General features: G+C 39.1%; 1 protein-coding gene across 1 annotated transcript; it reads right to left on the bottom strand.

Annotated features, from left to right (window-relative positions):
* Window positions 1-946: 946 nt before the first annotated feature.
* Window positions 947-1,891, bottom strand: LOC116876259 (olfactory receptor 2AE1). Its single transcript, XM_032872311.1, has one exon. The coding sequence runs from the start codon at window positions 1,889-1,891 to the stop codon at window positions 947-949; it is 945 nt and encodes a 314-aa protein (XP_032728202.1).
* Between the last annotated feature and the right edge of the window lie 13,927 nt (window positions 1,892-15,818).

Genomic DNA, 15,818 nt, shown 5'->3' with positions numbered 1-15,818 from the left:
GGCTCAAGTCATGATCCCAGGGTCCTAGAATCAAGGGTCCTGGGATGGAGCCTCTCGTTGGGCTCCTTGCTCAGCAGGGAGCCTGCTTTTCCCTTTCCCTCTGCTTTTCCCCCTGCTTCTGCTCTCTCTCTCTCTCTCTCTCTGTCTCAGATAAATAAATAAAATCTTTAAAAAATAAATTAATACACAACATCATGCAAATTAGTATTATAAAATAGAAGCAGGGGACAGAAGATGCAGAGTGCTGTTTTATTTTTTTTCCTTTTTCCCAATTTTTTTAATTTAAATTCTAGTTAACATACAGTACAATATTGGTTTCAGGAGTAGAATTCAGTGATACATCACTTACATACAGCACCCAGTGCTCATCAAAAGTGTGCCCCTTAATCCCCATCACCCATCTAGCCCATCCCCCACCTACCTCCATCAACCCTGAGTTTGTTCTCTATCATTAAGAGTCGGTTATGATTTTTTTCCTTCTCTTTATTTCCCCCCTCCCATATGTCCATCTGTTTTGTTTCTTAAATTCCACATATGAGAGAAATCATATGGTATTTGTCTTTCTCTATCTGACTTATTTCCCTTAGGGAAGCATGTTTTGGAAAGGTTACACTTTTAAAGAAATCAAAAGGAAATGAGAGAGTGTTTAGCAATTTTAAACATTGATCTTGGACTTCTCAGCCTCCAGAACTGTGAGAAAATAAAATGTTTTGTTGTTGAAGCCACCTAGTCTATGGTATTTTTGTGATAGTAGCCCAAATGGAAAAAGAGAATATTCTACAGTGCTTAGAAGCCTGAGAGCAAGTTAGAATACTGGAATTATGTGTTCACCACTTTACTTTTGCAGTAGTCATCAGGGATCTGAACTCTTGAAGAGCTTAGAGGTTTATGCAGATCAACTTAGGGAGCTTATCCCATTCCACTCTTCTATTCAGGGCAATGTCATTTACTGTCTCTGAGTGAGAATATCTCTCCCCAGCACTCTTCTCAGAGCCTTAGCTACATCCTTATTCCAGAGAGTATAAATCAAAGGATTCAGCGTGGGAGTAATAATGCTATAGAACACAGAACCAACTTTGTCTTGCAATGGAGTGTGCTGGGACCTGGGCCTCATGTATGAGAAGATGCAGGCATCAAACCAGAAGGAAACCACAATGAAGTGAGAACTACAAGTAGCAAAGGCATTTCTCTTACTCCCAGCTGAATGCATCTGAATGACACCGTGAAGGATAAAGGCGTAGGATGTAGAAACCAGGAAAATGGGGAAGAGGAGAAGTATGATGCTGCTGATGTACACTGTGGTCTCATAAACAGTGATGTCTCCACACACCAACTTCACAACAGCTGGAAACTCACAGTAGAAGTGGTGGGTTTTTCGAGACCCACAGAAAGGGAAGTGCATCAAGATCGTTGCGTGAATTAGAGAGTTTATAGACGCTCCCAACCACGACATGACAGCCATCATCAGTCCCACCCTTCTGTTCATGAGGACAGTATAACGAAGTGGATGACAAATGGCCACATAACGGTCATAGGACATGAGAGCCAAGAGAATACACTCGGCACCACCCAGAGACAAATAGAGGAAGTGCTGGGTAGCGCAGCACACAAAGGAGATGGTCTTCTTGCCAGAGAGGTAGTTGATAGCCATCTTCGGGATGGTTGTGGAGACATGCATCAGATCCATGAGAGAGAGCTGGCTGAGCAGGAAGTACATGGGCGTATGAAGCTGGGCATCAGCACAGATGAGGAGAATGGTGGGTGTGTTGCCACTCACTGCAATGAGGAAGACCACTATGGTTAAGGAGAAAAGGAAAAGGTGGGTAAGAGAGTCATCAAAGAGGCCTTCAAGGATGAAGTCTGCCAGAGAGGTCTGATTCCTCTGCCACATCTCCCCTCTCTCAGTCTCTGGGGAAAGAGGAAGCAGAGATGAAGTGTGATATCAGAAATATTGGGGTTCGGCAGACCTGACAATAAGCACCTTTTGATCTACCAAAGGATTTGTGAAGAGAATTTTTTTTCTATTTCTGATTCCTCAACAGCTCTAATTATTAAAATAACTTTTAAAAAATAACTTCAAATAGGGTCGCCTGGGTGGCTCAGTGGATTAAAGCCTCTGCCTTCAGCTCAGGTCATGATCTCAGGGTCCTGGCATCAAGCCCCATATTGGGTTCTCTGCTCAGCGGGGAGCCTGCTTACCCCTCTCTCTCTGCCTGCCTCTCTGCCTACTTGTGATCTCTCTCTGTCAAATAAATAAATAAAATCTTTTTAAAAAATAACTTGAAATAGTTCTACACGAACATGATAACTCTGAAATTCCAAAATATCTAGATTCTATTAAGTATCAAACTTCAAAACAAGAGTCTCTCCTCATTAAGGAAGAAATATATATATACACTAAATTCTATAGCTATTAGATATATACTATTTTATAAGTATATATTTATATAGTTTTTATAAATATAAATGTATATACCTATGCAACTTAATGGATTGTTCAGAAATTTGGCCTTACGCAATTGTGAAAGCTGGTTAAGCCGTCTAAATAAGGCTCTCATCTTTGCATCTGACAGTGGAACTTGGAGTCCATAGGACAAGTGGTAAGGAAGGGAAAATGGATATAAAGTGTGTTAGATCAAGGGCAGGCTGGAACCCACAAGCATGAGCTATCATAACTCCACAAAGGCAGACTGAAACCCATGTTCTTGTTGCCTCTGGAATTGGTGGTGTGCTTATTTTGCAGAAGCTGGGGCTCTTCCTAGTGAAGTTAACCATGCATGCCTGGCCCAAAAGTCAGAGGAGCTGAAGGAGGATCCAGGGGGAGGTAGAGCAACTGCATGACCAGTTACTGCTTCACACCAATGAGGTAAGTCAGCAGATCAGCAACTACAAAATGGCTGCTTCCGTTCTGCCCTCTAAATCTCCCTCGGAATCTCTCCTATGGCCTGCTTTCTCCAGAAATGCACAAAAATGGGAATTCTGAGGAATGTAGTTCCCCCCAGCCACTCTGACACATTACAAAACCACCAGAGCCCATTCCCTGTTGGTTTGACCTTCATCCATATCTCCTTAAGCCAATGAACACAACAAAGTCATCCTTCTGCCTAACATAACTATCCTGCATACAACCAAAAATGTGCAAGATATCCATATACTATTCATATGCAATATAATATTCATATAAGTATTTGTATAAAATATAATATTCATATAAAACAATATCTATTACACAAAAGTCATTTATCTAAGTACCAACCCATTCTGTGGACATCAGTTAGCACTCTTTCAGTCATTCCTGTTCCTGCCAAAGGACTCACAAGCAATGGACTCACAAGAACAGCAGGGATGGAGGCTAAACCTGAGCTCAGCAACATGGACCTCCACTCACCAAGACCAGTCTAGCTACAGCAACTTCTGGGTGCCCAGTCAGCCACTAGCAGACCAACACGGAGTCCCTGATATGGCAGCATTCCCCAGGGGAATCAGCCAACTCCTTGGTGGCAGACTGACTATGTTATACTGCTTCCGTTGTGGGAGGGACAGTACTTTGTCTTACTGGAATAGACTCTTCAGATATGGTTTTGCCTTCCTTGCCTACAGTGCTACTGTCACAGCTACCATCTGTGGACTGAGAGAACCTTTGTTCAGCATAATGATATTCCAAGAAGCATTGTTTCTGACTAGGGAACTCATTTCACCACAAATGAAGTGTGGGATTGGGCCCATGCTCTGTTATCCTGAAACAACTGACTTGATTAAATAGTAGAGCAGTAGAACAGCCTTTCGAAGACTCAGTTACAGCAACAGCTAGTTGGCAACACTTTCCATTGCTGGTATCTTCCAGGATGTGCTATGTGCTTTAAATCTGCATCCAGCTTATGGTGCTGTTTCTCCCATGACAAGGGTTTGTAGGACCAGGAATCAAGCAGTGGAAATGGGAGTGAGTCTTCTCCTCATCACAAGGGTTCGCAGGACCAGGAATCAAGCAGTGGGAATGGGAGTGAGTCTTCTCGCTATAACGCCTATGACTATGATCCACCAGCAAAATTTTTGCTTCCTGGCCCTGCACTTTCAGCCCTTGCTGGTTTAGAGGTCTTATTTCCAAAGGGAGAGATTCTTCCACCAGGTAACACAACAATGATTCCCCTTCCTGAGTGTTGAGATCGTCATCCTGTCACTTTGGGCTCCTCATATCACTGAATCAACAAGCAAAGAAGGTTATTCTACTGGTTGGGTGTGATTGCTCCTGACTAGTAAGGAGAAACTGAGTTGTTCCTACACCATGGGAATAAGGAGGAGCATGTCAGGAATGTAGGTTATTTTCTAGAGTGCCTCTCTGGGCTCAAATGTCCTGTGATAAAAGTCAATGGAAAACTATAACAACCCAATTCTGCTAATGGCCCAGATCCTTCAGGAATGAAGGTTTGGGTCACTCCACATACAAAGAAGCATGACCAACTGTGGACAAAGGGAATATAGAGTGGGAAGTAAAAGAAGATAGTTATAAATACCTACCATGACCAGGAGACCAGCCACAGAAACAAAACATATCATAGTTATAGGCATTTCATCCTTATTTTGATATGAACATTTTGCATACATATATTACCCATATGTTTTGGTTTTCTTCCCCTTGGTCATCCCTTTTCCTAACCTCATATATATTTATAGTTCACTTCATATCTCAGTATTTATTTCTTTATACTTTTTTATTTTTTTTATTTTTTATTAACATATAATGTATTATTAGCCCCAAGGGTACAGGTCTGTGAATTGTCAGGCTTACACACTTCACAGCACTCACCATAGCACATACCCTTCCCAATGTCCATAACCCAGCCACCCTCTCTCTACACCCCTCTCCCTGGCAACCCTCAGTTTCAGTATTTAAATTATAGGCTACAAGAGAGAGTATAAATGAGATAGTAGAGTGAATTTCATATAAAGATAAAAAGAAGATTTTGTATCGTCTTATAGGTAAATACTTGGTGTGTTTTATATCCTCTTCTTAGGAAAACGTTAATATGTTTTGGGTTGTACATGGGATAGGTGTATCATGTTAGGTGGAAGAGTAACTAGGTATTGTCTTTATCTGGAGATCAAGTATGGTTTAAAGAGTTGTGTATACAAGTGCCAAGTAGACAAAGCCACCATATGTATGCACCTGAACACAAATAAAAGATATGTCCTAGGTAGACCTGAGAGCCTTCAAATCAGGCTGATAAAACTAGGATTATAACATTAAATCCATCAGATTTTCCAGTTAGCCCTTTATCTAATTCTTACGTGAATACTGATCATAATGATAGCTTGGTCTCCATGATGAAGCCCAACTCAAATGAATAGTTGTCCAAATTGACCCCCAAAATATCCATACCATCTCTCTTTGTGTTTTTCCTCCTGAACATTTCCCTAAATTTTCATGTATTCCAGATTATCTACTTAAATTTTAAAGAAGATTAACTCAGAACTCAATGTATTCTTCAGAGTATAATTTGACCAGTAAGAAAGAGGTCCAATTTATTATTCTTTCTCTCCATATTAATGCAGCCTAGGATTATCTTTTTGGCCACCACCTCATATTGTTATTTCAGATTTAGCCTCTTGGGGACTAAGAGCCCAACTTTCTCCATGCTTCCTCCAATCACTCCAACCCAGTCAAAAGTTCACATATTTCACTTTTACTTCAGTATCCATACTCTCCCCTATCTCCTTCCTCCTCCGTTTCCATCTTTTTCTGTAAGGCTCCATAGTGTAAGCTTTTCCATCACCTGATTCATGCTATCTTAGACAAATTTCCTGATCATTTTCCATTCTGTTTTGTTGCCCTGGCATGACTTTTTCTTCTGCCTTCTCTGGCAACCTTCTTCATGGATTGACTGAATATCACCCAGCGACTAAAGAGATGAGGAAATAAGCTGACAATGCCAGAGGATGCCCTAGCATCTAATAAAAGTTTCCTAGATACCTCAAGTCCCAGCATTACCTTACCTGGAATTCCCTCTGCAGAGACTTGTGGGCACAACATGTACAGAAGTGGAATGGAGAGGGCTGAATAGGTCCACAGTGACTCACACACTGGCTACTGATCACTCAAACAGGTCTTTCCTGAGGTGCTCATCAGATTTCCTTGTCTACTTCTGAAAATCTCCATTTACTGGTGGAATGACATGGAAGACATTTTTCTACACGGTCACCACTGTTGTCACTAATTACCCTAGTGACAGAGTATCACCAGGAACAAGAGTAACTGTAATTCTGTAATGCTCTTGCAATCCGTGCTCAGATTTTGAACTCCAGTAGTACACATCAGGACAGATTGAGTAACTAAACTTCTTTAACCTCTACCACTTGGGGCTTTGAATCATGCATATGCTTCCTCTGCCTCTAAACATATATCTGAACCACTGGTCATCCCAAAATGACAATGCAAGCTTGGGCAATAAGAATTTGCATCAATGTGACCTGATTAAGAAGCTACATTGAATACTGGTTTAATCATCAGGGAGTCCAGAGTCAAAAGGAAATCTGTTTTGGGTTTTCTCCTATTTTTAATCACTCAAGGCACTCTCTTCTTAGCTTTATACCTTGTTTCCTGATTAATAAAATAAGAATGTTCCTAGCACAAGCATTTTTAGAATAAGCCCCTTCTTAACTGCATGAATGATTTCTCAGCAAGAATCATAGGTGTTAGAATAGGGATAAACTGGACCCAACATGAACCAGTCTTGAGGACAGAGGAGCACCATCTGTGAGAAATAGAACATCCCCCTAACCCAGAGGACCTATGATGTAGGCTGAGGCAAACTGAGGACACTAAACATATGGCATCAGGGATCCCAACCCAGAGGACACATCATGAATCTCTTGTGGAAACCATTACTCAGGATGCCAATTAGACTTGCCCTATGCATCAAGATAAGCATTCCCAAAGGGCTTTGCTTGAAGTTTACTTGTAGGGGCCAGGGGAATAAGCTATTTTGAGGACTGTGAATCTGGAGATAACATGGGAATATCTTCTTCAAGGACCAATTAACCATGGAGTCAAATAATCCTTAGAGTCCTGGCTTGTTTTTTATCTTAGAATGCAGATCCCTCTCGCCCCTTTCCATCCAACACTTTTGAGAGCCCAGTCAGAAAAATCTAGTCCCTATTTTCTCACAACACATCTTAGAGGGTTTTTCCCCACGTGCCATATCCTAGAAAAGAAGTCAAGGAATGGAGGCAGGCAGTTACTACGAGTCTTTCCCACCCTGAGTGTGGGCCAAACCCCAATTTCACAGACTACATTAATATAAGAAGAGATTTCAGATATAGAAGTTAAAAAAGAAAATGACACATCTGTATATCTTCTTTTTATTTACTACCATCTCATTCTCACACCGGGCTCTTCCTCTTCGTTAAGGGATATATTGAGCTATTCTTTGTTTCTCTATCTCAACTCAGACATTTTTGTCTGCGCTTAGCTTGTTGTTTATTCTTTGAGTAGATTCAGTATATATTTATTTTCTTCAAAACCTACCATTGGATCACCTGGCTGGCTCAGTCAGTAGAACATGCAACTCTTGATCTCAGGGTTCTAAGTTTGGACCCCACATTGGGTGGAGAGATTACTTAAAAATAAAGTTTAAAAAAAAAAAACCTATTGTCTAACACTTTTACCTGGTGCTCTCGCTCACCAGAATGTAATCTCTCATTAATTAAGGCAGCCAGGCTATTTATCTAATTCATCAATTTATTTGAAAAACATTTGATGAACATCTGCTGTGTCCCAAACACTGTATTGGGTAGATTAACATGCAAGCATAGTCCGTTCCCCCATGGGACTTACAGATAAAGCAAATAAATAAACAAATACTTCATGTTGGACTACGAGTTTGTGCTAATTGATATCATTGTGACAATACTCAAGTGACATAAAACAAAACTTATACTATAGTAAAGAAAGGGCATGGTATCATAGCAATGAATGGGCTAGAACTGACCTCAGAATCAGTTAGATTCAGTAACATGAATAACGTGTCTACTTTTCCCATCGTTCATCTTGGCTTGAGTCTCTGTGTTGATACTCGCTCAGGCATTTTTATTTAGAGGGTATACATATAGCCGGAAGCTCTGATGCCATACTTCTGGCTTCCCATCCAATGTTCTACCACCTCCAATTCAGAAAAATCCAGGGAAAAATCTGTTCAACGTTTCAGCCCAGTGGCCACCCGTTGGCGTTATCACTGTGTACCAGAGCCCGAAGTAAAATAATGCACTTGCCTGGGACAGGTGCCCATCTCTTGCAGGAGCTAGAGAAGTAGGTTGGTAATGGAACCCAGAATCCCATGGATCTGGAGCAAAGTGATATCACAAAGAAACTATAGTTGTGAAGGTGTGACTTCAACAGAAGTAGGGAAAGAGTCCATAAAAGATAAAACAGTGCATGCCCCCTACTAAAGTGTGATAGGGAAGAATTCACTATGCTAGAGTAAACCAGGGAGGCCATTATATTAGACTGGGTCATATGGGAAAGCCTCTTTAAAGAAGTGGCATCGGGTCACCTAGATGGCTCAGTTGGTTAAGTGTCTAACTTGTGATTTTGACTACAGGTCATGAGATCCAGCCCCATGTGGGGCTCACACTCAGCAGGGAGTCTGCTTGAGATTCCTTCTCTCCCTCTGCCCTTCCCTTCACACATGTGCACTCACTCTCTCTCTTTCTCAAATACATAAATCTTTGAAAGAAAGAAAGAAAGAAAGACAGAAAGAAGTGGCCCCTAAGCTAAGATCTCTAAATCACGGTAAGGGTTAACCAGGTAATCAAAAGCAAAAAGAGGTCCAGATAAAAGCCAAGACTTGTAAAATCCATGAGATGAGACAATTCATGGCGTACTTGAGGAGCCAAAAGGGAGCCAAAGTGACAGGAGCTACAGTGAGGAGACAGAGGTAGGAAACGATATCAGGGAAGTATGCATGAGTCCAAAAAGAGAAAAAGCAAGACCTTGAAGATTTTATTCAGAGTTTTTAAAAAGCTTCTAAACAAAGGAGTAGCAAGATAAAACTTAACATGTTTTAAAGTTCACACTAGATGATGCTTAAGGGATAAGGACAGAAGCAGGGAGGCCATATATGAGGCTGTTGTTCTATCTCAAGGAGAAACAATAGTGCTTCAGACTAAGATTGTAGTGGGAAATAATTTCATGGTATTTTAGGAGGGTGCCATTAACATAACCTGATGATGTATTTAATGTGGGAGTTGAGCATAAGGGACTCTCACAATAGAAGACTAAAAAAAACTGCCTTTTAAAATAAAGTTTTAAGGGTATCATGTAAAATTATTAATGACAGAAACTACTAGGACAAAAATATACAACTTTCTTATATTTCAGAACTAAAACAAAAAAATGTAGATATATATATAAAGATTAAAAAAAATAAGAGCAGAAAACATGAATACAATGCGACAGAATTCAGGACAAAGATAGCTGGGCTATGAATAAATGCAAACCAACTTCCCCAGTTTTTCACACAAGAGGATTTTCAAATTAGGTCATAAAACAAAACTGAAATCTACGCAATATTTTTTTAATGTAACTCTAAATGAAAAGTTTAAAAACTAAGGATTCTGATCTTACCATCTGAAAAATTAGAATTCAACTCCAAAAGCATGAAAGACAAAGAAAATACTGTAATGTTAAAGGGCATTCTCTGAAGTATATACAACAACAAAATTTTAATCTGTAAAAGGCTATAAAAATGGGTGCAATCTGTAATGAAAATACAGCAGTTAGGGGTGCCTCGGTGGCTCAGTGGGTTAAAGCCTCTGCCTTCAGCTCGGGTCATGATCCCAGGGTCCTGGGATCGAGCCCCACATTAGGCTCTCTGCTCAGCGGGGAGCCTGCTTCCTCCTCTCTCTCTACCTGCCTCTCTGCCTACTTGTGATCTGTCTGTCAAATAAATAAATAAAATCTTTAAAAATAAAAAGAAAATACAGCAGTTACAGAATGTAAGCAACAACACTTAATAAAGAAAATTATAGGAAATACAAGGAGATATAGAGATTTGCTGGAGGAGGAAAACTTTAATCCACCTCTTGGTCTAAGAAAGATTAGGGGGACAAAGACATAAATCAAGACTAAAGAAAAGAGAAATACTTAACCAACACAAGAAAATCTCACTCATCAGTCTCCTGAGAGAACCTGTATGATACAATGATTTAGCAGAGGATTATAGGGCCAGAGACCCTGAGTTCAAATCCCAGTTCTACTACTTACTGGCTATTTCTCAGGCAGGTTTCTTCAGCAGCTATCCTTATTTCCTCTTGAAAAATGATGGTGAAAATAATCTATACTTCACAGAGTTTTATGAGAATTCAGTAAGTTAAACGTCTAAAACACATTGAATAGTGTCATGGTGCCTGTTGCATGATGAGTGCTATGTAACCGTAAGCTCTTATTATCCATGAGAATAATGAGTGTCAGCACTATAAGGACAGTGATTTGTCTGTTTCCTTCACTGATGTATTCTCAGCACCTAAAATGGGATTTGAGTTTTATGACCACAAATAATTTCATAGAACCACATTACCAAGAGTGGTTAGGAAAAAAGCCAGAAATTTAATGTATCTGTTTGAATTTCTCTGCTCATACAGCTGCATTACTTTGTGATAATGTATATTACACATTCAAGTTATACAATTTAATTAGAATATAACAAGTATTAAGGTCCTCAAGAAATCCAATTATGTAAAACCTGTTGTCTAGTGAAAACAGAATCAGAACAAGAGGAAAAGAGTTGGTTCAAGCATAAGAAAAATCCTTTTCTAGTTGATTAAAATATACATGTAGGGACTTCTGCTTCTGAAGATGGATTGACATGCGTGAGATTTTCCCTTCTGCCTGAAATAACTAAAAAAAAACTGCACAAAATGTATGAAACCACAATTTAAGACAATGGACATCAGGTTTTTTAAAAAAAGGACAGTGAGGGCACCTGGGTGGCTCAGTCAGTTAAGCATCTGCCTTTGTCTCCAGTCATGATCCCAGGATTCTGGGATCAAGTCCCACATTGGGTTCGTTGCTCAATGGAGAGTCTGCTTCTCCCTCTGTCCCTCCGTCCCCCACTCGTGCTCACTCTCTCAAAAACAAATAAAATCTTTTTTAAAAAATTAAAAAGGACAGTGATCCCTGCCTTGAGAGTTTCAGGCTTCAGTACGGGAAGAAACCAGTAGAACCAAGCCAACCTCCTGAGTTAAGAAGATAAGAGTCGATAATCTGAAAATTCCAAACTTATTGGAATTTTAGAGCAGAGTATGCTAAAGAGAGAAAAATTGCACAGAGAGTGAAACCCAGGGATGTGCAGGAGATTTCCCTTGGATATTTAGCAGAATATTGACGAGCATTTGTGTTTGATGCAACTTCTTAAAGTTTAGAACAGTACTTGGACCTGGGCCAGGCCAGAAGTAGTGCCTGTTCCCACCGCCAAACCAGAAAACCAGTTTCAAAGTATTGGTGTAATATGCTGAAGGCTCTTGAGGAATAATTAGGCATAGACTACACCCTGCTATGGTTCTGCCTAGAAAATCCTAAAAAGCAAGACCCAAAAGGATTCAATTCCCAATACCCTAACTGCATTCCAGAATAAAGTTCAAAAGTATTTGTAGGAATACAAAAATATCCAGGACACAACAAGGTAAAATTCACAATGTCTAGCACCCAATGAAAAATTAGAAAGCATGCAAAGAAACAGGAAAATATTACCCATAATAAATAGAAAAATCTGTGACTTGAAACCAACCCAGAACTGATATTCAATATACCAATTTGAAGTATCTTATTGACTATGTTGTTTAGATCAGACAGAACTAGCAAAGACCTTGCACTTACTACAACTGTATTCTGTTCAAAATGCTAAAGGAAAGATGAGGCATGTTAGTAGAGACAAGAAAGATAAAACACACACACACACACACACACACACATTTTTAGTAATGAAAGCTACAATGTCTATAATGAAAAATAATTCAGAATAATTAGCAGCAAATTGGACATTGCAACAGAAAATACTGGTGTATGAAGACATAGCAATAAAAGCTATCCAAAATGAAATGAGACAGAAAAAAGTCTAAACTAAAAAAATCAATGAACAGAGCATCTCTGAGCTTAACAACCTTAAACAGCCTAGTATACATATAACTGGAGTCCTGAAAGAGCAGAGAGAGAAGGGATAGAAAAAGTATTTGAGGAAATAATAAAAACACTATGATCTAAATAGACCTGACTGACCCTTGTAGAACACCCCACTCAACAAATAATAATACACCTCTTCCAAGTGCACACAGAACATTCACCAAGACAGATGATATTCTGGGCCATAATAAAAGCATCAGTAAATTTTTAAAGAATTTAAGTCATACAAAGTATTTTTTCAGATCACAATTAGAAATCAAACATTTCCAGAAAAACCTCAAATATTAACTAAATAGCACAACTCTCATGCATATCAAAGGAGAAATCAGAAGAGAAATAAGTAGATATTTTGTTGTGTTCAAACCACTTTATTGAGGTTTGACTGACATACAAAGAGGTGTATGTATTTAATGAATAAAGCTTGATGAGTTTGGAGATAAATGCATGTACATGAAACCATCACTATATTTGATGCCATAAACATACCCATCACCTCCAAAATTTCCTCCTGCCTTCCTTATTATTTTTTTGTGATAAGAACACAGCATAAGATCTCACTCTTAGCAAATTATTAAGTATACCATACAGTATTTTTAACTATGGGACCTATGCTATACAGCATAACTCTAGGACTTCTTCTTTTTCTTCTCTTTTATTTTATTTTTTTTTATTTTATTTTTTATTTATTTATTTGACAGACAGAGATCACAAGTAGGCAAAGGCAGGCAGAGAGAGAGAGGAGGAGGAAATGGGCTCCCTGCTGACCAGAGAGCCCGATGCAGGGCTCGATCCCAGGACCCTGGGATCATGACCTGAGCTGAAGGCAGAGGCTTTAACCCACTGAGCCACCCAGGTGCCTCTTATTCTTCTTTTATAACTGAAACTTTATGCCCTTTAACTAATACTTCCCCATTTCTCCCCCTACCCTGTTCATTGCAACCACCACTCTAATCTGTGCTTCTGTGAGTTTGACTAGCTTAGATTCTTTAAATGTGTGTGATATCATGTAATATTTGTCCTTTTGTGTCTGACTTCTTTTACTTAGCTATCCTCCAAATTCATCCATGTTGTCAAAAATGGCAGGACCGTGGGGCGCCTGGGTAGCTCAGTCAGTTAGGTGTCCAACTCTTGATTTTGACTGAGGTCATGACCTCAGGGTCATGGGATCAAGTCCCATGTCAGGTTCCGCACTGGGCATGGAGCCTGCTTAGGATTCTCTCTCTCCCTCTCTTAAAAAAACTTTTTTTAAAGGCAAATAATATTCCATTGTATATACATATCACAGTTTCTTTATCCACTCATCATGCTATCCATGATCTGATGGACGTTAGCTTTGCTTCCATGATTTAGTTGTTGTGATTAATGCTGCAATAGGAATGCAGATATCTAAGATACTGATTTCAAGTCTTTGGGGTATATAGTTAGAAGTGGGAATTTTAGCTCATATGGTAGTTCTATTTTTAATTTTTTTAGGAACCTCCATACTGTTTCCTGTAATCTTTTGCTTTCTTGATAATAGCCATCCAAATAAATGTGAGGCAATATCTCATTGCAGTTTCGATTTGATTTTCCTGATGATTAGTCATTGGAGCGCTTTTCCCATGTACCTGTTGGCCATTTGTATGTCTTCTTTCGGAAAATGTCTAGACCCAGACTGTTTGCCATTTTTTAATAGGGTTATTTGATTTTTGGTATTGAGTGGTAGAAATTCCTTATATATTTTTGTTACTAACCATTTATCAGATCATGGTTTGCAACTATTTTTTCCCATTCCATAGGTTGCCTTTTCATTTTTTGATTATTTGCTTTGCTGTGCAACATTTTAGTTCTACGTAATCCCATTTGTTTTTTTTGGGGGGGGGGTATTTTGGGGTTTTTTTGTTTTTGATTTTGTTTTTGTTTTGCTTTTGCTGCCTGTGCTTTGGTGTCATAACTAAGAAATCATTGCCAAGGCCAATATCAAGATTCTTCCTCTATGTTTTCTTCTAGGTGTTTTACAGCTCCAGATCTTACATTTAATTCTTTAAACCATTTTAAGTTTTTTTAGTGTAAGAGTCTAATTTCCCAAAAACCACTTATTGAAGAGCCTATAATTTCCTTATTCTGTATTCTTGCCACCCTTGTTGAAGAACAATTGACCAAAACATCAAATTTAAAGCCTTTTATTTTTTAATAGAAGTATAGCTCTAAGGAGACCCAAAAGGTAAAACAAAACAAAAATTTTAAATATTTTATTAGCTCAAAAGAAAGCACAAGAAGAGTAATAGAGAAAAACCAAAAGGGGGAAATTTAAAACAAGCAAGTTGATAGATTTAAACTCAACTATATTAATAACCTCATTAAGTGGGTAGCATGTATTGCGTGGAGCACTGGGTGTGGTGCATAAACAATGAATCTTGGAACACTGAAAAAAATACAATTACAAAAAAAATCAAAAAAATAAACAAACACCAATTTTATACAGTGCAAGTGTAGTTTGAAAGACGGCCAAAATCATCTGGAGAAAGTGTAGGATAGTCATTGCCAAATTGTCTTCTGAAAGTCTCAGTTGCTGCTCCCTGAGCTAGTTTCCATGGTGAGTAAGCTTGAGAAATCCTGTGTAAGTCATAACATATCAACGTGGTAAAGACTCAGAGAAATCCCTAGGTAACGTTGAAAACTATTACGAGTTCATTCTCAATCCTGTTTGTACATCAGAAGCATCGTAAGAGTTTATTCCACTTTTAGTAAATATGATACCTGTCTCCCATCCCATACCTGAGAGGGGCCAATATCAAGACACCTAAGAGGAGAAAAAAAAAAATTATTAAATAGGTAGAGAAAGAGAGTATTTTTCTCAGTAAAAGATGCAAGTTCTTTAATAATAATGAAGGAAGCCAGGATGTGTCAGCCCAAAATAGGTCTCTCTGGCATAAAAATAATTTTGAGCTAAAGGCAATTAAGAGCAACAAACTCAGGAAAAGCTCCTCCTTTCCTGCCATAAGGCAGGATATCAATTCCTTTACTGGAGACCATGCCAACAAGGAATCTGCAAACATTTAGTCCATTTGTTTTCTCACCTGCATTTACCTTGCCAAACTCTGCCACCCTTTGCAGGCTAAGACTGTTTTTCCGTTGTCCTCTCACTTCTCCACAAGTGTACTGTTCTTTGTTAAAAAAATATTATGTAAGCCAGAATTCTAAGCCTCCACTTTGAGTAACTCTTCATTTTGGGTTTTTTCCCTGCATGGTGTGTGCTGTATGTGTTAATAAGCTGTTTTTCCCTTATTAATCTGACTTTTTGTTAGAGCCCCAGCTGAAAACCTAAGACTGGCAGAAGTAAAGTTTGCCTCCCCACCATAATATGAAGGTGGGCTCATGAAGCCTTGAGAAAGGAGGAAATGGTTTGGAATCACTGCCAGAGATGTGAAAGGAAGTCAAGGGATGAAAAAATTAAGAAGTTGGTTCACCAAGCAGCTTAAAAGCCCACCTGAAGTCAGAGGGCAAGACTTTCTAATAGAACTAGTCAATCTGACTCAACATCCCCAGAGGAGAAAGGTAATGATGGGTTTCCCAAGGACTGGAAATGAGTATGCCAGATACTGTAAGAAGTCCTAAAGGGCGAGGCTACTGGTTTCCCAAGGCTCTGTAACAAACCACAAACCAG

The sequence above is a fragment of the Lontra canadensis genome, unplaced genomic scaffold, assembly GCF_010015895.1.
Source record: "Lontra canadensis isolate GAN:19392208 unplaced genomic scaffold, GSC_riverotter_1.0 scaffold45, whole genome shotgun sequence".
NCBI classification, from domain to species: domain Eukaryota; kingdom Metazoa; phylum Chordata; class Mammalia; order Carnivora; family Mustelidae; genus Lontra; species Lontra canadensis.
Note: the sequence above shows the minus strand (reverse complement) of the source record. Positions and strands in the feature narration are given on the sequence as shown.